Below are 25,809 nucleotides of genomic sequence, written 5' to 3'. Positions count from 1 at the left end.
CTTATTTAGGCCAGTTGAGATAATCCACTGTACTATTTATGCAGCAGATGCATTATGTGATATACTGTACCACACAAAGGTATTGAGCATAATCCCCAAAGTAATTGGAAATCATTTTGATGCCAATGAATTATAGCACATTACTTCATCCATCACACAAAATTTGGATTTGTTTGTTCAGGGTATTTGTAAAAATGAAGGGAAAAATATTAGTCTAGGTTGTGTTTAAAACTTAGTTTTACATCTCATTTTTGTGATGTGAATTAAATGAATAGGAATTCAATGAACAGGCCAATACACTGTGACTCATTGCCTTCCTCATCAAAAAGAAAAAGCAAATAGCTGTAGTTGTATTACTGTGGCATTTTACATTTCAGGATGAGAGCATTTTGAAAAATCTGCTCCAGCATTTTTGACTTACCCTCCCTGCACCTCTCGTTAGATTCTGCAGACCTAAAATTCAAGAATTTCACCGTTTGAAAAAGCAAATTAAAATCTAGCACCTGCATTCATCGATTAAATAAGTGAATTCTCACGCTGTGGTCTTACCTTTCTAAAATGTGACCACTTCCATTTTTTAACAGGCTTTCTTTTTTCAGATGCTCTTCAAAAGTCACCCGTTTTCTCATCGTTTCTTACAATGTCAATATTTCCTGTACGTCAGAGTGGTTGCCAGCATCTTTATCAGCTCATTCAGCACAGTATGCGTTACAGCCAGCACAGCCCATTACGGTGAAATGAAGCCAGCCCTGAAATCTGACACTATTCCCAGGGTTCCAATTACAGAGCAGAGGTCTAATATACTTGAACCCCGTACGTGTTCTCATCTAAAATGTAAAACACAAACAAAATTACAAGTCACTCTGTTTACACACTTTATTGAGCATCATGTCCAATATACATTGCATTGACATAAAATGGAGAAAACAAAACAAATAATGGGGTTAGGGTGGATTACCTGGACACACCGTTTTCAGAGCGTATTGCTTAATGACATTTCAAACGCACCGAGTCTGTGCAAATACAGTGAACACCGGTCAGAGGAGGTCATGGTAGGTTAGAAAATTCAGAGTTAAAAGGTAATGTCAACAGCAGTTATGTGATCATCGTCAAGTCTACAGAAATCTACTAACATCACATTCACTCATAATGTACTAACAATGGTATGCTATTTAAATGTAGCCGACTCCTGCAAACCTGATTGCATGCGCCATAAGTTGGTTAGTCATTCAATGTCAGTCACAGATCAGTCATATATAACAACAATATTGTAATTCAGAATAGACATCATCATGGCTTAATGGCCAGCGATACCATCAATGAAAGTGGACTTTAAAAGCCAATGGTATCCAGCCTCCACTCCATCCAAACAATGATTGTTTATATTATTTAAAAATAAAACTTAGATGCAGGATTTTGTCTATTTGCAATCACAACACTTTTTTTATTCTTTACTAAATTGTGAATTAAGTGCATTAATTGGAAGCCTTTATTAAGAGTTCCAACCCAACTTCACTAAGAAAGAAAGAAAAGGTGATAAATGTTGCCAAAGGATGCACCAATCAGAAGTGAAGATGTTCATAGAACTAAAGAGCCTTATTAAATATCTAAACACAGCCCTCCGAATCTAAACCTATGAGTGAATGTGAATTATACATCTCGTAATGAACCCACACACTGATCGAAAGCCAAATGTGCCACCACAAACAAAGGAAGAGACTAGCCTAATTCTACACTGGAGCCCCTAAAATTACCCATGTAACACATTAAGAAATCAAACAACCATAATCCTCTTCAAATTTGTTATCCTTCTAAGTTGAGGTAAGCTCAGATGCCAGTTAACCGGTATACACGCAGAATGATCACAGCTTAGGCTAATTTGTACAAACTATTTTTTGGTTGTCCATGATTTACGATTAACATTGTGAAAAGACATTAGACTGAATGGTAATTAATAGACATCTTGATTGACCATGAGGGCCAGGTCTTAAAGTCAAGGTTTGGGAATATTAGAAGCCTATCCTATTGGTCACTAATCAAGCCCCTTAGGAAATTCAATTCGTTTTCAACTCTGAGTTTATTCCTGAGAAGTTGGCACAAGCCTCCTGTTAGCACTTGTTAGCAATGGTTGTGTAAGTCAATGGAGCATGAAACCATAACACTCAAAACACAGTGCAAGCCATTCCATTTACATCCACAGCTAGCAACAATAAATAATAGAGCTGTTTGAGGGGATCATGCAGTTTTGAGAGTCATGGCTTCATACCCCATGGGCATGCACTAGCATTGCTATCAAATGCTAACAGGAGGCCGCTGCCCAGTTCTTAGAAACAAAAGACTGGTATGGAAACTTTTTGCACATCCTAATAAAAGGAGTTGAATAGAGCTAAGTCAGAGGCTTCTAAAATTCCTGAACCTTTCCCTTCTAACAAGCGCACTCAAAGCCTCGTGGAGGGCAGAGCCTCCATGAGGAAGTCAAGCCAACAAAAGGCAGCAGTGATTCAATGACAGTGTTGAAAATAATTACATCTTTTGACAGAGTTTTGCTGGGCCAACATTAATCTGGTGGTAAGTATGCAGTAGAGAGGACAAGTGATGACTTAATGATAACTGGCTTTCATTTGTTTTACACAATATTGTCCACTAAATTGCATAAGAAACCTGGTATAAAGTAGAAACTGTTCAGCAGCAGATAAAAAAAGCAAGTTAATTTACAGTAGTGACATATCTTACATCATTATATTTTCAAAATAAATAAAATTAAATATACAATTCCAGGTAGGAAATAGGTAAATTTCGCTGGTAGGGTTCTCAAATTGGCTCATCTTGCGTAAAACGACAACCTTTCACAGAAAAATGGTTGGAGCCAACCAATTCCTTTGACTGGCAAAAGAAGGGGTGCAAAAGCCTTTCGCTGAAATTTTCCCTCTGAAGGCATTTCCTTTAACTGGACAAAAAAGAACATTGTAATTACCATTTTTTCCCAGAAGCTAGGTGTCACCTGTAAGTCTTATTCAGCTGTAGTAATTCAGTCCATTTACTTACCCTGGAATTTAGCAATTGACTCCGACTCCTAATCAAATGCCATCTCTTGACTTTTTCTTACACAGCGAGCCACCTTCCTCTTGAATTCACCATTAGGGTCCTCCCTCCACTCTTTCTGTAGACGCAGCAAAAGATTCTTTTAATGACACATTCTAAAATTACTTGAACTGCTGAGATGATAAGAATAACATGGGGGAATTAACTGTGTCAGTGGACTGGGAAAATTAGTATAACTCACCGCAGCATCCACATTAGCTGGTGAATCGCTGTTGGGGTCCGCCAGCATGGAGATAACGCTAATCATGATTGTCTCTACTGTGTGGATAGGAAGCCAACGTTCCTCAGGCTTCTCATAGCCAAACTTGTCTTCTCCAGGCTCATGAAGAATTGAGATGCAAACATCCCCATTCTTTGCAACTGTGAAGAAGGGGAACATGTATTTAACAGTACATAATGCAAGGATGGCTGTCATTAATACACAAACTCAAAGCCTGTGTTTTAATTACATTACTGCTCTATCACAACAACCTTTAAAGTAACCCAGAAAAGTAGCAACTAAAAACCCTTTCCATATGGTTCATAATATAAATGGCAATAAAGATGTTACGATGGCAAAAGTTAAAGACTCTGTTGAATGTGTTTACCATTTGGGTGCCAGATTTCAGTGATGAACTTCATCTTGGGAGGTCGTAGTGGATAATCATAGGGAAAAGTTAGGTAAGCTTTGAAAAACCCACCTTCGCTGTAATAGAAACAAAGAACAAAAAAGGAGAGAAAGAGAAATTAAGAGAAAGATTTGAACCTGCATACATGCCTTTTTGCTTGGAACCCAAAAATGCCATGCAAAGAAATTCTGCAAATACTCCCTCACTTACAAAAGGGTATCTTGTGGGCCTATGATAACGACTTCCCATTTGTATATGTCTTCATCATCGATCAGACCAGCTGAAAAGCCCTCCACGGGGTTCTTGTTGAGCTCTGAAACAGACACATAAGGGTTTTTTTTAAACACAAAGAACTGGTAAATAATGACACTGAACTATAGCAATTTCCCATATCAACCTGCCAGTAAAGTGACAGGTCTACCTGAGTGACCAAGCAAGTAGTTAGTTAAAGCATTTAGGGCCAGGGAGCAAAGACAGTTCCAGTGATATTCTGGAGAAACTTGTTACATTGCCAAACCCTGTGCAAATCATAGCAATGTAAGGCAGACTGAGTAAAATGCTGATAGCAAATAATTTACTAGCCCAAAAACATGGCATCATTTGCTAAATGAGCCTACACAATATTCTGTTAAATCAGTTTTAGAGGGGAGATGTTTGCAAATTATATAGCACTCAAACTTTTGTAAATATAGGACAAATTTTGGAGATATGAGTCATACTGCATATGCACATCGGACCTGCCATACTCTATCCTAGTGCCAAGTTTCATGTCTCTAGTATGTATCTGTATGTATGTCACGGGAAATTGGACGAGAAGAGCAATATCACCACCACCAGTAATCATAATAATAATGATTATGCTAATGATAATAATAAATCAATAGGAACAATAGGAGTTTCATGACTGTAAGCTTGAACCCCCAAAATGCGCATCCCCTCTGAAAACCACTGAGCGAGGTTTGACATCAGTAACGTTAGATATTATATAGCGAGGTGGTGAATGTGTTAATTGACACAAGTTGATACTTTCAAAGCAGCGCATTTGTCATTAAATGTTTCGTTTTGAAGCTATCATTAGCCAGACTAAGTCATCACTAGCAGATGGGACCATGGACTCATTATTCCTTTGTTCCTTTGCTACCGTTGGCTAACTAATGTCGAACTTGCTAGCCGGTTAGCAAGCGTTGCGATTCAGTGTTCGCTAAAAAATAACGTTATTTGAGCCGCGAATAATTCCGTGTATATAACCATATTTTCATAGAAGATTAAAGTAACCTACAGGCTGGACTGCGGTGATACAGCAAGCCATTCCGTTACTTAGTTAGCTAGCTAAGCTACCTCCCCTGGCGTAAAGACAGCTTTGCGTAGCTAAAAAAGCTAATGTTAGCTGCTAGCTAGTTAGCTTTTATGTTGGGTCTATTTGTTTGTCATTTAGCATTTATATTACCTGCCAATTGCTTTCGAAGCAGTAATGCTGATTGTTCAGTCATGGTACGTGGACTTCAACAAAAGATAAACGTTGTGTCGCCAAATGCTACCAGAAAAATATAAAGCTGAAATCGAGTTGAGGTCCTTCGCTGGCTGGTTAGCCTGCTGATTCCCTCTGTGTTTTGACAGAAGGTTCAGCTGCTGGCTTTAGAAGTGCGCATGCGCGTCTGCAGCTGATCGTTCTGTCTACAGTATTGATTTAGCTGTAGAAGCGGTGGCCACATGGCTCTCATTAGAAAACAACAGGAACTAACGCTGAAAAATGATCTTGCCAACCTTTAGCTCCAAATGAAGCAAATGTATCCACTGGCAAATGAGACGAGACTACTTAATTCTGTTAGACGATGTAGTTTCATTTGGTGGGGTTAATAAATAAAGAGGATACACATTGTCCCATTGCTGCCATTCTTTCAGAACCTATAGTGTTCTCTTTCACATTTCAATTCCAAGGGAAATGTCACCATCCTAAGAAAGGTTGAGCTCCACTGAAAGGCATGGCATGAGCAAGCAGAGCAGGTTCCAGCATCCTGACTGATATGTGAAGATACATTGCATTCACAGTCCACAGAGTAGTTCATTTGTACATACTTCCACCTGGGACTTCAATAACTGTCTCTCCTATTAGTGGTCATGCTATATTGACATGTTGGTGAGGAGCCACTGATAATAGGTGTTGATAATGATATTTACCAACTGATTGATTAATTCATTATTGTTTTCACCCATTGTCGTTTTATTGTGGTTATGTATTTAGATTGTAGACATTTCTAGTCGTATGGAATCGCTCGTGTCTTGCTGCTCTTGCTTTCACAGGAGGTGAAACGAATACGTTTTCTATATTTTCCTAACTCTTGCACTTGTTGAAAACAAAATCGGTTCAATTCGTGGTATAAAGCATACGTAAACAACACGAATATGTATTATTAATGATCATACCACAAATGTACTTATAACTTATAGTTGCAAATGTTACAAATAATTATTAGCTATGTACATTCTAATTTTATTCACAATGTTCACTTAGATCAAAATAATTCTCACGTAATGTTTTCCCATTATTTCCACCTGTTCATTGTAGCTGTCCTTGATTCTCTAGTAATGTGCTAATGTATACTTAATATGTCCTGATCAAACAAATAATACGAGGTAGATAATAATAATTGCAAATCAGCAACTGATTGCCAAATTAGAGGCCGTATTTACCTCACTCACATTTCGCAAAGGATTTTGTTTAGTTTGATTACAATGCAGTAGAGGCTTTACTGTATATGTCTCGTTTATCTATGTGTTCATTAGGTGTTTTTGTTTTATCAGTTGTTGCCATAATTTAATTAACGTTAGCCTAAATAAAAAAAATCTTACTGCGTCAAAGACACATGATGCTTTCACGTGCTGTCGGAATTATTGTTATTACCTATCCAGTGCAGATCAACGACCTAACGAAGTGGCGAATATGTATAGGAAAGTCGGAATTTCCCGAATTAACACGACTTGATGTTTAGGGGGAGAGCCGTGTCAACAACTGACAGAAAAGGTGATCTATACAACAACGTTTGGCTATTAAATTAATTAAAAATTACATCCATGATGCGCATTTCTTTCCGCCACTGTTACACAAAGTTTCCCCATGCTCTTTGATTCTAAAACAAAAACCCAAGGCCAGAAAACACAACTTTTGTTCCACTTATTAGTTATTATTTTCGACCCTAAGCACTTGATTGCTGAAGTAGGAGCTTATGAAGAGCACCTGAAGGCAGCAATATGCGGAAGGATCCTCGGCGCCATATTTAATACATCACACATTAGACTGGAGCTGTGATAAGCTAGCTAGCGTTAGCTGTTTACAAGCCACAAACTTTTAACTCCAGACTTTAATCTAAAAGCAAACCGTCAGCGTAATTCAAAATGAATGTAATAGATCATGTACGGGATATGGCCGCCGCTGGACTTCATTCCAATGTCCGGATAATGAGCAGTTTGTTACTGACGATGAGCAACAACAACCCGTAAGTAACGTTAGCAGCGCGGTCTCCGTCTATTTGCTGAATAGTCCTCTCTTGCTAGAGCGAAGGTTGTTATTAGCAAGTGACAGCATACTCTACATATACGGTAGTTGGTTATAGCACATAGGCTAATAAAGTTCAACCAGCTAGGGCTCCTATATTAATGCAAGTAGCCACCCATAAGAATCCCAACATAAACCGTTAAGTTAATAAGAATTGAAGTTATAATATTGGGAGGAACATGCCAACGCTTGCCACTAACTACACAGGGTTTCTAACGTTAATGATGTCAGCTGTAAGCTAATTTAGCTTGAAGTTTTCTGCTCAAACGTGTCTTGTATGGGATAACTCTTCACATATTTTTCTTCCACAATTTAGGCAGTTTAGTATAATGTTGTGTCAAGCTAGAGCTGTCTAAGTTCCATACTGCAAACTCAAATGGTATAATATGGCCATGGTAAAGTAGTGTAAGATAGGGCCAGGGGTCCTTTAGGGGGTCCCAGGGGTCCCCAGCAAAACAAGGAATAGTTTAATTTCACTGTTGCTTCATTTATTAGAAGTTGGCACCATGAAAGAATATACACTAAGGACTTTTCTGACCAGAGGTTTCACTCCCCACTTACAGCGTAGACAGACAACAAAGATCTTCATAGACGATGTCTGTGGTCTAAAGCGGATCTGTTTGACTTGAAAAGACTTGGGAACCCCTGGTTTAAGACACTCATATGTTTGCTCTGATATGCTGTAGTCATAACAATAACGAATTTAACTCTGGGTATTTAACTTTTGCATTTAAAATAGGGGCTCAGCTTTTTCTCTCCATAACATAATAACGTCGGCAAAGCATGAACTGATGACATGATTTAATCTGCTGTGCAGCTCCTCTCTCCACAGTTGAACTAATTCACTGTTTAACAATTATACTATTAAGAGTACGTTGCTGAACAGCACAATGCTTCCTGTCCAAATGGCCCTGATAGACATTTGTTTGATTGTTTTTGGTACATTTTTCAGATTAAACATTCATTCTCCCCTCATTTCTTTGGTTCTTTTGGTTGTCAGTTGCACATGTTTATATAACAGAATTTTGCTATATTCTTGTTTGTATTCAATTTTTATGCTATATTGTATTTTCTCCCTCCTGTATTCTATTGCTGTTTGCTGCTGCAGTGACACAGAGGATAATTTTAGTTTCTTCTCATCTTAACTTTTTACATTGAGTGAATTGTGTAGACATTCCACACCTGTGGCAGTATGTAAGAGACATTTTTTCTGCATTGTGTCTAGTCCGACTTTAATTATTTTTATTTATCTGGATCTCTTTGACTACAGAGAGCTGTTCTCGCCGTCCCAGAAGTACCAACTGTTGGTTTACCACGCCGATGCCATCTTCCATGATAAGGAGTACCGCAATGCTGCCTGCAAATACAGTATGGCCCTGCAGCAGAAGAAGGTCCTCAGCAAAACATCTAAAGTTCGGACTTCTACTGGTGGAGGAGCATCCAACATACAGGCACAGGTATGTAATGTAAGACTTTAATTTAGATTGTAATGATAACTATCACATAAATGGTGAACTGTAATTAGCCCATGGTATGTTCTTATTTTTTTTAAGTTTGTAATCTGATTGGGATTCAAGAATTGCACCTGCCTGATGTGCACAAGTGCAAAAATAATATGAGATTTGTTTCCCACTGCAATTCTGTTTGTGGTAGCCTACAGTGCCTTGCACCTTGAGGAACCTTATAATCCTCATTTGGGACACAGTATGTCACACAGCATTAATAATAGCACAAGATGCCAAACGATGTCAGTAGAAAGTGGCTAAGAAGCTGTGGCTCTGCCCATCATTTACTGTAGTTTAAGCTCACGTGTATTGTTGTCTTTCAGAGTTTGCCCTCAGAGATTGAGGTGAAATACAAGATAGCTGAGTGCTACACCATCCTGAAACTGGACAAAGATGCTATTGCAGTGCTTGATGGGATTCCTTCCAGACAGAGAACTCCGAAGGTAGGCTGCCACAGTCGAGGTTCTGCTCCTAAACCTTAATCTTCATACACTGTGTGCCTTTTTATAATATAGGCCTCAATATCAGACAATCCAGGGCTGCACAATTAATCATAGATAATGGTACATCACGATTTTATGTTTCCACGGTTAATGATGGTATATGTTGGCAATATTGAAGTATTAGTTATAGTTTCAATGCCCATGAAAGACCTGGTGGGGTCTATCAAGCGCTTCCATTATGTGTGACCAGTCACAGCCTTAGAATACGCAACGTGCACACACCTGACCAAAATGAAAGTTAAGATGGAAAAGCGGCAGAGGAACCTTCCATGGACCATCTTTGGAAAAATGTAGTGATGAGCAAAGTGGAACAGAATAGATCTGCCCGACGTTAGAGAGGAAAATCCTTCTCCCGAGTTGGAACATGAAAACCGTTTACCATAGGGTTTTGGCTGCGCCCCACAGTAATAAAGTAGTGATCATTTATTACAGTGGTTCAGTGGGTCCTCGGGACCCTGAGCCCTGCTGGTTTTCTATCTTACCAGGTAGTTAATTGCATTCACCTGGCACCCCAGGCCTAAATCTGTCCTTATCAGACGGCTAGAATGAAAACCAGCAATTCTTGGGGTCCTGTGGACTGGAGTTGGGAACCACTGATTTATTATTGGAATTTTGTAAATAAGGACCACAATAAGAGGAAGACAGTAAGAGTGAAAACAATACTTTCTAGCTGGTGCAACTTTGGGAAATACTGCACTGAAACAAGTGAAATAGTGAAAATATATGTTAAGTGTGACAAAATAATTTTGTTTCCTGAAACAGACAAATAATCAAGATTAATATAATGATCACAATATTGAGCAAAATAATGGGGACTATCATCTTTGACATAATTGTGCAGTCCTACAATCCACCGTTAGCTTCCAGCACCGTCACATTTCCAGTCTATTAGATTTCATAGAGAATTGAGATGATTTTTTCCCCCTCTTGCCTCAGATCAACATGATGCTAGCCAACCTGTACAGGAAGGCTGGTCAGGAACGCTCTGCGGTGACGAGCTACAAAGAGGTCCTGAGGCAGTGTCCCCTCGCCCTGGACGCCATCATCGGTATGCATGGCCACAGAGACGTCTTCATCCTGCTTTGGCTTGCTTACTGCTTGACAGCAGCACTTCCCCTGCTGGGATACTTATATCTACTTAAGTTTATCTTCTTTTTTTATACTTTTTAGGCTCTTGTATATGCTTGCACAGTCACATACACACACACAAGCTCTGACCGTCTGTCTTCAAGTTTGTATTGTACTTGCTCTGTCTCTTGTACTTATAAGCTTTGTTTTTATGACTTTGTGACAAACCTGTTTGTGAAAAGCGCTCTATAATCTTTTTTCCTCTAGGCCTCCTTTCTCTGTCAGTGAAGGGAGCTGAGGTGGCATCCATGACTATGGATGTGATCCAGAGTATCCCCAACCTGGACTGGCTCTCTGTTTGGATCAAAGCGTATGCCTTCATACATGCAGGGGACAACCACAGAGCTATCAACACCATTTGGTGAGCACAGTAGTTATCCTTTCTACAGAGTGATTGATTGTAAAAGTACCATTTAATGTGACAGTCTATTTGATGTGTGTCTCCATCCCTCCCACGTCCTTTCTCAGCTCTCTGGAGAAGAAGTCTCTGTTACGGGACAATGTGGACCTGCTGGTGAGCCTGGCAGATGTCTACTTCAGGGCAGGTGACACCAAGAACTCCATCCTCAAGTTTGAACAAGCCCAGATGCTGGACCCATACCTCATTAAAGGTGCGGTGCAGCACAAGAGAAACTGTACATTTTGTAGCATCTGTCACAAATTGATGCCCTGTGAGGTGGGGAAGGAAAAAAAATCATTAAAAAGTTGAAACATAAAAGAACAGTGCAGCATTATTATGTTCCTCCACCATAGCCTGAAGACAAAATTGTCCCTGACTCACACCTGTACATTTTGAATAATACATGTTTTGCTAATGATGCCATCCAAGGTAGATGCTAAGTTGCATTGTGTGTATGCTGGCAGGCATGGACGTGTATGGCTACCTGATGGCCCGTGAGGGCCACCTAGAGGACGTTGAGGTCCTGGGAGGAAGACTGTTCAACATCTCAGACCAGCATGCCGAACCCTGGGTCATCTCTGGGTGAGTCACAAAGCGGGCAGAGGGAGACGAAAGGCGTGATTTTATGCATACAGTACAGCTTCATTCATCCAAACCTCAGACATCCAGACCGCCAGGTGTCCTGAGGTGTCAGTGATCAAACAAAAACATATTCTGCTAATGACATGCAGTCGTTTGAAGTTCCTCGTTTATGCATGCAATTAAATGCAACATCTGCAAATCAAACCACACAGAGCATTTTGGAATGATGTGCTTGGATGTTTTATATTTTGAATAAGCTTTACCTTAGTATTTCAATGCATTTCAGATATGTTAATTATTAATTTCATCTTATAATAGTATTCTTCATACACCTCAGTTATGCCGGTTGACATAATCTGCTACATGAAATAACGTTTTCCCATTCATTTTGTATTAATCCTTTTTGATGTGTCTCTGTTGCTCAGTTGCCATAGCTTTTATAGCAAGCGTTACTCGCGGGCGCTCTACCTGGGGGCCAAGGCCATCCAGCTGAACAGCAACAGTGTGCAGGCCCTCCTCCTGAAGGGGGCGGCACTGAGAAACATGGGCCGTGTCCAGGAGGCCATCATCCATTTCAGAGAGGCCATGCGCCTGGCACCTTGCCGTCTCGACTGCTATGAAGGCAAGTCTTCCTTCTGAAATGTGTTTTTATGAGTCTTTTATATGGTCTCCCTTTTTTCCCTTTGTGTGTTGTTGCATTGGTTTTTAGGAAGTAATAATGTCCATCCTCTCCCCTCCCAGGTCTGATCGACTGTTACCTGGCATCCAATGGGATTCGAGAGGCCATGGGGATGGCCAATAACATCTATAAGACGCTGGGGGCCAATGCTCAGACTCTGACCATCCTTGCCACAGTGTGCCTGGAAGACCCCGTGACCCAGGAGAAAGCCAAAACCCTCCTGGACAAAGCACTTGCCCAGAGGCCGGACTACACCAAGGCTGTGGTCAAAAAGGCAGAGCTGCTCAGTACGTACAGCTGTTAGATTGACTTTTATTCAGGCTGGGAAATTATCACCAGCAATCAACCAAATGCACATAAATCTTTGGGTATAAGTTTGTCTACTCTAGGTTATTTTCTTTTCAAAAAATCAATTTGGCTGGTAAAATAATGAAAGTGGCTGGTTACATTTTGAAAACCACCAATCACTGTAAAGTTAATTCCATTTCTAGATTTTGCTGTGCAGACATTTAAATATATTCAATCACAAAAAGGAAACCGAGCTAAATATAGAAGTGTAAATTGCCCTCTGTTCTTTGCAGGCCGGGAACAGAAATATGAAGAAGGAATTGCTCTCCTCCGGAATGCCCTGGCCAATCAGAGTGACTGTGTCCTGCACAGAATGCTGGGGGATTTCCTGGTGGCGGTCAACGATTACCAAGAAGCCATGGATCAGTACAGCATCGCACTTAGGTAACCACAAATGTTGAGATGTTGTTTCACTTCCGATCTTTGATTCTGCGGGTTTCCAGCTTTACAGAACACGCCTGCAGTTATCGATGCTGGAAAACCATACCAAGCTTGTAATTTGCAAGTGTGTAATGAATTACATGCATTAGTATTATTAATACTGTATTCACTGCTTCATGATGTGGATATTCTACCAATCAAACCACAGACTTTGAGCGGATTGTGAATCTTTTGTGTTCAGTAGGGTCACTTGCATTGTATGTAATCTCCCATCCTCTCTTACATGAGCTCAATCTGTGTGTTTTGTCTTTTTTTTTGTTTTTTTACAAGCCTGGATCCCAATGACCAGAAGTCTCTGGAAGGCATGCAGAAGATGGAGAAGGAGGAGAGCCCCACAGACGCCACGGTGGAGCTGGACGGGGACGACATGGAGGGCAGCGGAGAGGACGGAGACCTGGAGGGCAGCGACAGCGAAGCGGCCCAGTGGGCGGATCAGGAGCAGTGGTTCGGCATGCAGTGACCCAGGGCCATTGAATGAGGCACGGTCTGTACCATGCACTAATGCACTGTGGCCTGTGGGAAGCCTCTCTCCATCAGGGTTGTGAAACGATCACCAAGGCATCATATCGAAAATATCCATGTTTGCATCCTTGGATGAACCGATGCACAGGTTTGCCGTAGGCTACAGCAGGACTTCAGTGATTTTCTGAAAAATGCAGCCTAAAGCATAACTGAGCTGGACCCTATTCTCCCATCTTTTCCCATCACACTGATCGATTGTGACCAAAGTCTTGTCAATTGTCAATCACTATAGAGCTACTGAAGTCTTGTTTGCCTGGGTGCACAGCTCTCCCAGACTGTCCTACAGGGCTAATGGACAAAAATCAGCCCCAGAAGCAACTAAAGCATGTCTTTTTCAACACATTGATTGCTTGCTCTGTTTACATGTTGGTAAAAAGACCTTAAAACTAGTCATGCCTTTCCTGTAGTTTTGGAGCTACCATGGCCTTCGCTTTAGCGCTTCCTTGTTTAATCTTGTTTGTTACTGTTGTTTACTGCTGTTGAAAGTAATATAAAATAGTGGAAGTTGTCAGGTCATGGATGAACTGAAAATTAAGTATATACATGTCTCATTACAGAGTGAGTGTAAATGTGTTGATAAAGACATGCTTTGGGTGCTTCTGGGGGGTGTTTATTGGCCCTATAGGACTTTACTTGAGAGCCGCACCAAGGCAAGCAAGATGCAAGTAGCTCTATAGTGAAGCAATTGTCAAGATTCTGGCCGAATCGATTGGTATGCTGGGAAAATTGGGTCCAGGAAATGGCGTTATGCTTTGAAGTGTGTGTGATGTTTGGTCAGAGCCACAGAAGCAAGGCATGGAAGCCATGTGAAAGTATTGGAATAAAGCCTGTGAATTTGCCATGACTTTGTCTGATAGGCGAGAGAACAGGAGATCTGTTATAGAAACGACTATGTACCGTATTTCTGCTGCTCTCCTGTTCAAAATGTTCCTTTTACTTCTGTTGCCTGTTTTTTGTACCATATATGCTTCTCATTATTTTGGTGTAAGATGTTCTCAGTTGAGTCTGCCTTTGTTTGTATATCAAAGAATAACCCCATTATTGACACATTCTTGAGTTGGGAAATGTTACTTAACCATTTCAAGGCAAATGTTTATAGCGTTTTGTACATATTTTTAAAATGTATAATAAAATCATGAAATACTGTCAGTTGCCATTTCTTTAGTCTCATTCCTGTTTTAAATAACACAATGGTCGACAATACATAAAGAATACACTAAAGATAATATTTATAAATCAATTGTAATGACATTTTGGACAGGAACAGAACTTCTTAAATATCAAGTGCACAGAAAAACAGTTACAAACATTTCATGTATAATAGTTTTATTTACCTGAAACCACAATTCATGTGATACATTGTACAATCATCTCTGAAATTACAGTACAGCAGTTTGGCAAACATGCCAATGAATGGACTGACTGCCTCTCACGGTAAAATGTATGCATCACTGCACCGCTGCACTTCCACCCTCCAGATACCGCATATCTGCCTCAACATGTTGCACATCTCCGTGCAAAGCAAAACAAGTCTGTTTTTTTTTTTTTTACATATCCCATAAAAGTATTTCCTTAGGAAAGATGACCGGTGTTTTTGAGCTTATTTAACATTTGTACTATTTGACGAATGTCTATTCTATTTACCAATACTATACATTGCCTATTACACAAATCTGGTAAAACAGATGGCTGATTCAGAGGACATGCACCATGGAATATTGTACAATTACTGTACATGGTACTAACATCTTAGTCTACAAAGATGGCATGAGAATTGTCCTCTCTAGATTGAAGGATAATCTAAGGCTCTTCATGCAGGAGGATGGAAGGACTGAGGACATGGGATTGGCTAGTTTGAATCGAACATTAATTTATGTCCATTCAATAAACATGATTTATGAACTTTATGAGCCATGTCTTTGATTGTATTTCTTAACTGACATGCAGGTCTTGGAAGATGTGGTGCTGCTCAAAACACACATGCACAACACGAAAACAAAACCTTACAGTTTCTGCAAGGAATTTAGAGTAGAGGTGGGCTTACTCAGCCTTAGCTGCAGAGAAAAAAAGAGAGAGAGGGAGAACCAAATCAATGGACAGAAATAAGGATTATAGGCCAAGGTAAAAGCATCTGACGGTATGGTGAGCAGCAAATAATTTAAGCTTATCTAATGCTTCCTTTCATATACAGAGCAAATATGTAATAGGCCATGCCATGTGTAAGCAGAGAAGTGGGACAAAATACGAGCTCCAACAACAAAAATGACAACGTTAAAAAAACAAAACAAAAACAACATAAAACCCCACCATGGGCACTTAAATGTCAGTGTCTCTGCCAGTTGCCAACTCTTGCTGCCGATGGCCCTGTACTCTACAATCAAAAATAACTGGCACAAGTGATATTCTGCCAGGATGTACAATACCAAAGGCTCCTATTTCTACACAGTGTGTACCTGGCACTTGGTGACATTGAAGGCATTTTGAAACAAACCCTCCACCTGGATTCTCCTCCTTTCACACTTGTACCATTAAAAGAATATAAAAAAAAACAACTGCTAATATTCAGTCAGATCCAAAAATAAGAGGAGCTGTTATTGCTGTCATTTCAAGGCAACCAAACCCTTCTTTTAAGTAGCCTGAATATGAGCAATAACAGACTGCAAAGCTGGGTGTGCAACCATGTAAAGATGAGAGAGCACTAGTGGGCTGTGGGCATGCAGGTCAAGTGTACTCACTCTGTAGGTAAACAGGTGGAAGGCATTGGAAGAAACAACAGTTAGGTTTAAGAAAACTCAAGCGCTCACTGGCCTGGTATTATTGGAGCTGGCATGCAGGAATACCTACCTAAGGCTAAGAACACACTCAAGTCAACTAGTGTAAAGGTATGGAGCATTTTGAAAACAAATCTATACATACAGGTACTACTTTGTGTGCTATATACAGATATACAGACTCTTCCACCAGCCCGTCTCTTTAGCCTTCCAGAGTAGTACGGCCAGCGGTGTGGTGAACAGTCTCCGCTAGTTGATACAGACCAGTGAGTCTAAACCACACACTGGTCCCCACAGTTTGTACATTTTGTGCTCAACTGATATGTTTATCAGCTTCTTGGTGCCTTTTTACATATTCAAGTACAGTATGTGCACATTATACATAAATTATAAAGATTATTGTAATTAAGATTTAAGATTAAGACTGAAAATTGAGACTGAATCTTAAAAAGTGAACCTAGAAAGAAATCAAGACAATGTGTTTTCTTCAAGTAAACAAGTTTTACGACAGTCTATATCAAAAATTGCTTTGAATCAAACCAAGGTAACATTTACATATTTGTCCTCTCTTCCCTCAAAGAACGTAGAAAAGAAAACAAAAATATTTAACTTAAAAAGTTTTTAAAAATAACATTAAAGTTGTGTGAGGGTTTTAGGCCATGTGTCTACTGCAAAACAAACTGGTGCATACCTCAACACTCAATATGACAACATCTATGAAATGGTTGTTGGGACAAATGGGAAGTAATGGTCATATCAACAGCATTGAGGTAGCTGTGCTCTGCCTAATGCAGAAAATAATGAGTGAACAAGATACATGGAGCTCAAAAATGCAGGACAGAGATTGGAGTTCATGCCAGGGCAAATGTATCCAAGTCTCTGTCCAGATATTTATGTTCAAAGAATAAATTTGTCCTATATGGTCATCCTCTGCACACCCATAATTCTTGTCCCACACCTCTTCCCAAAATTACAAAAACATTAATCATCATAAAATAGTGTAAATTCTCTGTACAGCTCAATAGACAGCTCCTACATGGTGGGCCCCGTTGCTTGTTCAAAAAAGGGGATCAAAACAAAGAAAAGCTTGATGGGAAATTAAGACACATGGACATAATGTCAGACCTCAAGTCATTAAAATATGCCTACCTCCCCAACCCTCCCCCCAAAAATGTCAAAGAATAAAAAATGGAATGGTGAAAACATCCGTAATACAAATGATCTGACAGCAGACAGACCAAGTCTGCCAGAACAGGTGCAAGTGTTGACTGGAGCTCTCATGATATAGTTGGCGTAGTTGTTCCAAGTTAATGTAATTGTGTTAGACGTGTGTGTTAATGTCCACTTCACACTGGTGCACAGGGAAGGTAGTGTACTGGAGTCAGTCAGGGCCAAAACATGGCAGACACGTTAGTGTCAGTGCTGTAGATCCACAGCACCAGGGGGAGGGAGATGGCCACGAAGGGCCAGGAGATGCCCTCCGTACATGCAGACAGGGAGTGGCCTTTGCTGGCTGGCTTGTCCAGCTGTTTACCAGATTCCAGGTAGTTCCTGGCCGCAAACTTTAGCAGCTCATCCAGCAGGATGACGGGCAGGGAGATCTTCAGCACCATCACCCACTGGGTCGTATCCAGAGGGGTGATCTGGAAGATGACCTGGGGAATGAGCGGGACAGCGTGTTGTTTAACATAACCTGCACCACATGGTCAACCTTTTAACCTTTCAGTACCATGAGTGCATACATTCTTAGTATGGGTGGCTGCAATGGGAAATTAACCCCTTAACCTTGGAAATGTTAGTGCCATGTTCTACCCACTGAACTACACAGGACTACTCTAGGTATGAGGTATGACAAGGAGGAAGATGAGACTGGTGATGAGCACGGATCATCAGGTCTGGAAAGTGAGGAGTTAGTGAGGAGCAGCCTTATGCGCCACATAGCAATTTCATATGTATCTGCTTAAATAATTTGCATTTATTTATAGGTACCCCCATCAGTTTTCACTACAAGTCTGTAATAAAGCCATACAACCACTAGGGGGAAACAGAAACCACATAAAGTCTGGAGCTCAAGCTTTGGCCTTCAGTCGCAGTTGTTCCACCAAGCATGACAGGCACTGGAAAGGCCAGTCAGCTCATTTTTGAGTTTTGTTTTTCTTTCAGAATAAATCCAAATGTTTCTTTTTAAAATATGACATCCATCCTTAGGTGCAACACTTACAGGCAGAGGCTCCACATAGAGGATGAGGAAGTGGAGGGACATGGAGAGGCAGATGGCCCCCAGCAGCCAAACGTTCTCCCAGGGAGGCATACGCAGCAGGGACTGGTTCTCCGACAGACTTCGGAGAGGAGAGGGAAAAGGTGACCACAGATGGCACTTAATTTATTCTGCTGTACAGTTTGCCTGTCATCTACTCAATGCAAATGAACCTTAGAGGAGAGCTTCTTTTTCTGCCTCTCTGGAAGGCACTCACCTGTTAAGAGCGTTGCACATCTCAATGGTGACGAGCACAGACAGGGCCATGGTCATGGGGTAGGGGGACTCGAACACGTGGCAGTCCAGGCCCTCGAAGTCTGGGTTGTCCGGGGAGCACTGGAGGAAGTGGCTCTGCGGGGGAGGAACGACAGGGGAGTCAGGGGGAGGCAGGGAGCTGAAGGGAGGGGAAGGTTGGCGTCTCAGACAGGCAGACTCACCAGCTGGTACAGGGTGATCTGGGGTCCGTCTTCAGAGACTGTAAACCACCAGGCAGCAGCTCCTACAGTCGCAGCGCCCACGTAGCCTAGAGCAAAAATACACAAATCACATTACCGTGCACAGACTACCTGAGCAAACCGGTTCATGGAGAAAATTATATGAAGGTAGGCTATATATTCTACTGATACCACGTTAAAAAAAGAGAAAACAGAGGCATTAAGTAACATAACAGCCATTTGGTGGACGCTTTTATCCAAATTGCCTTAAAGTAGCATGAGCGCTTAGATTTTTGGCATAGGTAGCCCAAGTGGGAAGTGAACACCCTATTAGTGTGGTACGATGCTCTGCCCATTGAGTAATACAGGACCACATTGAGTCAACATTAACTAACCTCCAATGGCCAAGTATCTGAAGAAGAGCCAGCCGGAGATGAGGGGCTCCTTAGCGTTGCGGGGAGGCTTGTCCATGATGTCCAGATCTGGGGGGTTGAAGCCCAGAGCGGTGGCAGGGAGGCCGTCAGTCACCAGGTTGACCCACAGCAGCTGAACTGGGATCAGAGCCTCAGGGAAGCCCAGTGCAGCAGTAAGGAAGATGCTGCCCAGAGAAATACTCCAGTTAGCAGCTGTGCTATGGTACTGACGCACTGGGGCAAGTCTGAACAGCTGACACTGAATGTTGCATAACCAACAAAATGAATCCGTTTCACGAAAAAAGATAACACTTAAATGAGCTGTGTTAAAATAAATACAACTCTAAAGTGATTTCAGTTGGTCAGTGTCATTCTATGTTTAAATTGTTTAAATAAATGCCTAGTTTTGTTTGGAACACACACAATATTCAGTGTGTTCCAAACAAAACTAGGCATTCATAGAAGACAAAGGAAATTCTCAAAATAGAGACTTGCATAGAGCAATAAAGCTGCCTGTGCTGCATTCACAGCAGCATTAGTATCACTTGTGCCTAGCTTACTAATGTTTAATGTCTTTTGACAGGTTTCCAATAACAACTAAAAGATTTTTACATAATCCACAAAAGTCTTAAAATATTCAGTTACTCTGCAACATTGCTTGGGCTTGAGGAGCCCAATTAGATACGAGATCCAAACTGTTCCCGTCTAATCTTGAGGAGACTCACCAGACGACCTCTCCCACGTTGGAGGAGATAAGGTATCTTATGAACTGCTTCATGTTATTGTAAATAGCTCTGCCTTCCTCAACAGCGGCCACGATAGAAGAGAAGTTGTCATCGGCGAGGACCATCTCAGAGGCTGACTTGGCCACGGCGGTGCCAGAACCCATGGCGATGCCGATCTCTGCCTTCTTCAAGGCAGGGGCATCGTTTACTCCATCACCTGTCTGTGGAGGAACGCTGTGTTAGAGGGCATTCCCTTTACTGCGTAACACCACCACAATAAAGACAGGGTATCTGCAGGTTTTGGATATACTAATTTAGGACTTTTTAATGCTACCTGGAATTGGATTTACGACCAAATTAACAACCAAAATAAAGAAACAAAATACTGGCAAAACCAAACTATCCAACTGAATGAAAAAAAAACAAAAAAAAAAAAACATGGACAGTATAAAATTAAATGTTAGGGACTCGTTTGGCATATTGTAACCCTGTCCTGTATCAGTTTAAGAGTGGACATGCAAGTGAGTCAAACTTCATGTGAACAATTGAAGTGCAAGTAATGTAATACAAAATAAGACAATAAAACTGATGCTATTGCCGGTCACATTCACATCTTTTGGTAAAACTACACAATTCTTGTTTATTTGCCTTTTTTTGTTTGCCTTACTTTCCAACTCTGCCTCAACTAAATATCACAAAATGTAAATAAACAGTCAACATCACCATCTAATTCTATAGTTGCAATAAAATTAAACAATTAAACCTGCATAATGGTGAAAAAATAAGACATCTAATTGCTGCATTCAAGACATTTTTATTGCCTTAAATTTAGATAATTAAAGACTTTTTTAAGCACTCGCAGATAGCGTGAAGGACCATTTTAGAGTTTGTACCATAGCTGTGATCTCGTCGAATCCCTGCAGGAACTCAACGATCTTGGACTTGTGGGAGGGCTCGACGCGGGCGAAACAGCGTGCGTGGGTGACAGCCTCCCGCTGGGCGTAGGGCGAGAGGTCGTCAAACTCGCGCCCAGTGAAGGCCATGTGGTCGACGTCGTCGTTCTCGGTCAGGATGCCGATGCGGCGGCAGATGGCCACCGCTGTGCCCTTGTTGTCTCCGGTGATCATGATGACGCGGATGCCAGCCTGGCGGCACAGCTTGATGGAGGCGGCGACCTCTTGTCTAGGAGGGTCCAGCATGCCGACACAGCCTACGAAGGTCAGGTCAGACTGGACACAGAGAAACAAAGACGTGACTGAATGTCCGATGAGTATTTATAGAATGATACACATCGTCTACTGTCTAGTGTGCATCCTGCGCTGTCCTTTCTAATCTATGTGAGGTCTTATTGTCCTACAAAGTGTCAGTATATACTGTGTTACCATGAAGGTTGTGGATACATCTCTGCATCAGTGCTACAAGATACATTTCTGTATCCACATCCTACATGGCAAATACAGTGATTCCTATTCTGATTATTAGAAGTTCCTACTGCCACGTTTAAAATGTTCCTAGGCTTCTTTTCACTACCAAACATACCAGAGAAAGTTTTCTGAAAATGTTAAATAATTATACCAGAAATGAAATGAGAGCTCACCTCGTACTCGGAGAACTTGGCGGTGTCGGACAGCAACATGTCCTCCATCTTAGGTGGGCTGTCTCGTGTGGCCAGGGCCAGGCACCTCAGGGTGTCCCGTCCCGTCCCGTACTCACGGATCACAGACATGATCTTGTCCTTGATGCCTTTGTTGAGGGGAACTTTGCTGTTGCCCACTCTGACATGAGTACATCTATCAATAACTCCCTCTGGGGCGCCCTGTGGGGTAGGATAGAGGTTTAAATGTGAAGAATATTGTAGGAGATTCACATAGAATCGAAAGCAGGGCTACGGTATAAACACTGTACGACTCTATATGTAATGACAATGCATCTCCAACTACATAAAAGTGTGTGTATCAAGACTTTTTGTTCAGTTCAAAGACTTTTAGGGCCCGGAAATGATTGAACTAATTTTTCATTCTTTTTCAGACCTTCACAGGAACCCTATCTCATACCTTGACAAACATCTTGCCCATGGAGGAGCGGGACTTGTTGGGGGTGCAGTAGACAGACATGGACTTCCTGTCTCTGGAGAACTCCAGGGTGAACTCCTTCTTCATCAGCTGCTTGATCACCTGATACAACAGAGACAGACAGACTGAGAAAACCTGCTGAGAGGGAGCAGTGGAAATCTGCAGTGTTTGGAGTTGAGGGAGTTGATGTCACTCACAGAGTTGCATGCGTTGGCCCTGTCAATCTTGGACAGGTTGTGGATTTCGGTGTCGAAGGCATTCATCTTCTCCACCAGACAGGTCAGAGCAGTTTCTGTGGCCTCGCCAACTTTCTCGTACACACCCTTGCCCTGATAGCACAAAACATACATGTTAGCCACTATTCCACTCTACCAAAGTCAGGCATGTAAAGTGTGGAGCGGGCTGAATTCAGACCTCATTGAAGTCCAGGGAGGAGTCGTTACACAGGGCGCAGATGGTGGCCAGTTCAACCAGTGCATCATACTGGGAGCTTTTCACTGGTTTGCCATCCTGGTACCTGAGCAAAAGTACAGAACATCAACCTGGGTGAGTGTCTGTGTGTGTATGTACAGGGTATAAAGCAATACAAACATTTTCTTAATATTGAGTTGCACCCCCTTCTGCTATTGGCTGGTCTTTGTGCCAGGTGATGTCACCACCTGTTGTACTCTATAGAAGGTGACATCACCTGGCTCAAAGGCCAGCCAATAGCAGGTGGCCAGTTCAGTACACTACTTTTCACCATTAAGTGTCAGGCTTCACCACAGATTTGGGTGGGGTTTAGTTACTCTATAAAAACCCATCTTTAAGCTCTTAACCTCCATTTAATCATTTTCATTTTTAAAACATTTTCCAATTTAAAGTCATTCAATAAGAGATCATAGCCATCACCTGGATTCACCTGGTTAGTCTGTTTCATGGAGAGCAGGTCCTGATAGGTTATACCTTAGGGCAGGGTTCTCCAGTCCTTGTGGGCCAGTGTCCTGCAGGTTTTTGTTCCTCCCTGATAGTTAATGAGCCAGACCTGGTCTGTATCAACATGGCTCATTAACTATCAGGGAAGAACAAAAACCTGCAGGACATCAGCCCTTGAAGACCAGAACTGAGTACCTAGTTAATGAGCCACACCTGGTGTCAGGTAGATACACACCAGGTGTGTCTCGTTAACCAGGGAGGAATCCCTGGTTCTCAATCCTGCTCCTCAGGAGCCAGAGCCTGCTGGTTTTCTACTCTACCTGGTAGTTAATTCCATTCACCTGGTGTAATCAGGGGCTGAATGAGACCTGGACACCAGGTGAATACAATCAACTAGCAGGTAAAATAGAAAACCAGCAGGGCTCTGGCTTCTGAGGACCAGGATTGAGAAGCACTGAGCATATGGAGTGAGGTATACTCACACTTCTCCCTCGGGTGCGTAGGTAGAACCTGTGATGGTGAACTCCGTCAGAGAGCAGCTGTCACCTTCGGCTTTGTTAACAATGAACATCTGGAGACCAAATGACAAGTTGGGACATTATAAAGACAAATGAATTTTCCCAAAGCAGACAGAAATTGATCATGTCAACAGTGTTTGAATCAACCGCCAGTTTTTTTTACTGTCACAGTAGGTGGCAGCAGACACCACAGAAATCCCCAATGGACCTGAGTGAGAACTATAAGACAAAAGAGACACTGGATCAGCCTGCAGTGTTAGAGTGTGTGTCTCGGTGAGGGCCAGGCTGGGTGGCCTGCTGCATGCTGCGAGGAGAGGGTGTTTAGTTTCCCTCCATAAGTAAACAGTAGAGGCTGCCAGGGAGCCAGAGTAAAGAGAGAAGTGGTGCCCAAAAGGAGGAAGCTGCTGCAGGGCCAGGCCGGCTCCCACAGGAAGCTTCCATCCTAGTGGAGGACACACACACACACACACGCGCACACACACACACACACACTCACACACACACTCACACACACACAGAGCTAGCTAGAGGGACTGGTCACAGAGACTAAAGCTGGAAGAAGGGTGATGACAATCAGTCAAGCCAGAGGCCAAACTTCAAAGACTGGTGCTGCTGTTGTCTGATGATCAGAGGGAAATGGGCATTCCATTAGGCTTATTTTTGGTTCAGTTTTTTCTTTTTTAATAAATTTAAGACTGATCGTGGCCCTTGTATCACACAGACTCATGTCTGACCCCAGCATGAATTGAACCCCTGACCCTGACAGTGTTGGTGCCAAGCTCTGCCAAATGAACTAGATGACCATGATCTTCCAACATTTACTGTTAAGACTCTGAGATGCCAGTCTGCTAATGTCAGTGTTTAAGAAAGGTCACAATACAGTAAACACCAAGCAGTGTTTAAGCCTTTTTTCTGAATGTTGTCCTAACGGCAAATGCATTCTGTTGATACTGGCCCTGACAATACATTGTCGAAAACAGCAGTAACTGCAGAATCACTACGCCATTATATCATGGCCAGTGTAACATGAAACATACAGAATTGTGAGGTCCCAAATAATACCCAGACCTAAACTACTGTGGAAACCTGTTCAATAAACAATGTAAAGTAATGCCACAAGTCAAATTCTGAAAGCGGCTGAGCCAACAGTTCTGAGGAAATCAATGCATAGGCAACAAAGAGGATTAAACTTTAATAAATGCTGAAATGTCCTCTTAATGTGGGGCCGAGCAGCACTGGGGTGCCACTCACACTGAGGGAGGGAAAGGAACTACAGGCTGACTGCTTTGCAGCTTGGTGACGCAAGGTCAGTTATGCAACAGCAGCACTGCAAGTCATCTAACGGCTCAATGTAGATTAGAGCAGCTGCAGCGTGTTGCCTCCTTGTTAAATAGCCTTTAGTCTCTACCACAAAGAACACTCCACTCTCCGTTCACACCTACATTACTGGCATTTCAACTGACAATCTTAACCAGAGTGACTTACAATGATGGAGTGGGTAGAGGTTCGATATATTGCTAAAGGGCTCTTCAACAGGACATATGGCTGTTGATGGACACATTGACTGAAGTGGGGATGGAACCTGTGACGTTTTGGTTAAGAGATGGTTTTCTAACCAATGGGCCACTGTTCAATCTTATACAAACACCAGGCATGGACAGCAAAGATGATAAAGCGCAGAGAACCAAACCGCTCAATGCACCACCAACAGTGTGTGTGTGTGTTTGTGTGACTCACCCTGCAGACAGACATCTGGTTGGTGGTGAGGGTACCGGTCTTGTCAGAGCAGATGACGGAGGTGCAGCCCAGGGTCTCCACGGATGGCAGGCTGCGGACGATGGCGTTCTTCTTGGCCATGCGGCGGGTGCCCAGGGCCAGGCAGGTGGTGATGACGGCAGGCAGACCCTCGGGGATGGCGGCCACGGCCAGCGCTACGGCGATCTTGAAGTAGTAGACGGCGCCGCGGATCCAGGAGCCTCCGTGGACGGGGTCGTTGAAGTGGCCGATGTTGATGATCCACACGGCGATGCAGATGAGGGAGATGACTTTGGACAGCTGCTCGCCGAACTCGTCCAGCTTCTGCTGCAGGGGCGTCTTCTCCTGCTCGGTGGCCGCCATCTCGTCACGGATCTTACCGATCTCTGTGTTAACTCCGGTGGCCACCACCACGCCGATGGCCTTGCCGGCTGCAATGTTGGTACCCTGAAAACACAGAAAGAATATATATGATGGTTCTAATACAAATGATAAAATCTCACATAATGCATCTTCAAATAAAAACAGGGGCATTTTTCCCCATGAAGTTGAAGGAACCCAAACAAACATGTGGTTCA

The 25,809-nt window shown here is 42.2% G+C and overlaps 3 protein-coding genes across 3 annotated transcripts in view; 1 reads left to right on the top strand and 2 right to left on the bottom strand.

Moving 5' to 3' along the window:
• Nucleotides 1-862: 862 nt before the first annotated feature.
• On the bottom strand, nucleotides 863-5,317 carry LOC139929370 (ubiquitin-conjugating enzyme E2 G1-like). Its single transcript, XM_071922229.1, has 6 exons — nucleotides 5,158-5,317; nucleotides 3,921-4,023; nucleotides 3,690-3,787; nucleotides 3,284-3,462; nucleotides 3,046-3,160; nucleotides 863-2,947 (listed from the first exon to the last, which is right to left on the bottom strand). Exons 1-5 carry the CDS (start codon nucleotides 5,198-5,200, stop codon nucleotides 3,074-3,076), a joined length of 510 nt encoding a protein of 169 aa, XP_071778330.1. The 5' UTR covers nucleotides 5,201-5,317; the 3' UTR covers nucleotides 863-2,947; nucleotides 3,046-3,073.
• A 1,687-nt stretch (nucleotides 5,318-7,004) lies between these two features.
• Nucleotides 7,005-14,488, top strand: anapc7 (anaphase promoting complex subunit 7). Its single transcript, XM_071922227.2, has 11 exons — nucleotides 7,005-7,204; nucleotides 8,534-8,720; nucleotides 9,092-9,211; nucleotides 10,208-10,319; nucleotides 10,607-10,760; nucleotides 10,868-11,010; nucleotides 11,264-11,381; nucleotides 11,807-12,003; nucleotides 12,123-12,347; nucleotides 12,642-12,792; nucleotides 13,120-14,488. Exons 1-11 carry the CDS (start codon nucleotides 7,104-7,106, stop codon nucleotides 13,307-13,309), a joined length of 1,698 nt encoding a protein of 565 aa, XP_071778328.1. The 5' UTR covers nucleotides 7,005-7,103; the 3' UTR covers nucleotides 13,310-14,488.
• Nucleotides 14,489-14,680: 192 nt separating this feature from the next.
• Nucleotides 14,681-25,809, bottom strand: part of LOC139929367 (sarcoplasmic/endoplasmic reticulum calcium ATPase 2) — a 28,220-nt gene continuing 17,091 nt past the window's right edge. Inside the window, exons 8-20 of the mRNA XM_071922223.2 lie at nucleotides 25,214-25,678; nucleotides 23,441-23,529; nucleotides 22,458-22,560; nucleotides 22,241-22,372; nucleotides 22,026-22,145; nucleotides 21,569-21,787; nucleotides 20,865-21,200; nucleotides 19,972-20,192; nucleotides 19,229-19,431; nucleotides 18,837-18,922; nucleotides 18,617-18,750; nucleotides 18,364-18,481; nucleotides 14,681-17,797 (exon numbers count right to left, since the gene is read on the bottom strand). Of these exons, the coding sequence (XP_071778324.1) occupies nucleotides 17,528-17,797; nucleotides 18,364-18,481; nucleotides 18,617-18,750; nucleotides 18,837-18,922; nucleotides 19,229-19,431; nucleotides 19,972-20,192; nucleotides 20,865-21,200; nucleotides 21,569-21,787; nucleotides 22,026-22,145; nucleotides 22,241-22,372; nucleotides 22,458-22,560; nucleotides 23,441-23,529; nucleotides 25,214-25,678 (2,496 nt within the window). The 3' untranslated portion in view covers nucleotides 14,681-17,527. The remainder of the gene's footprint in view (nucleotides 17,798-18,363; nucleotides 18,482-18,616; nucleotides 18,751-18,836; nucleotides 18,923-19,228; nucleotides 19,432-19,971; nucleotides 20,193-20,864; nucleotides 21,201-21,568; nucleotides 21,788-22,025; nucleotides 22,146-22,240; nucleotides 22,373-22,457; nucleotides 22,561-23,440; nucleotides 23,530-25,213; nucleotides 25,679-25,809) is intronic.

This window comes from Centroberyx gerrardi, chromosome 8, assembly GCF_048128805.1.
Source record: "Centroberyx gerrardi isolate f3 chromosome 8, fCenGer3.hap1.cur.20231027, whole genome shotgun sequence".
NCBI classification, from domain to species: domain Eukaryota; kingdom Metazoa; phylum Chordata; class Actinopteri; order Beryciformes; family Berycidae; genus Centroberyx; species Centroberyx gerrardi.
This window is presented reverse-complemented; position numbering and strand designations above follow the sequence as displayed.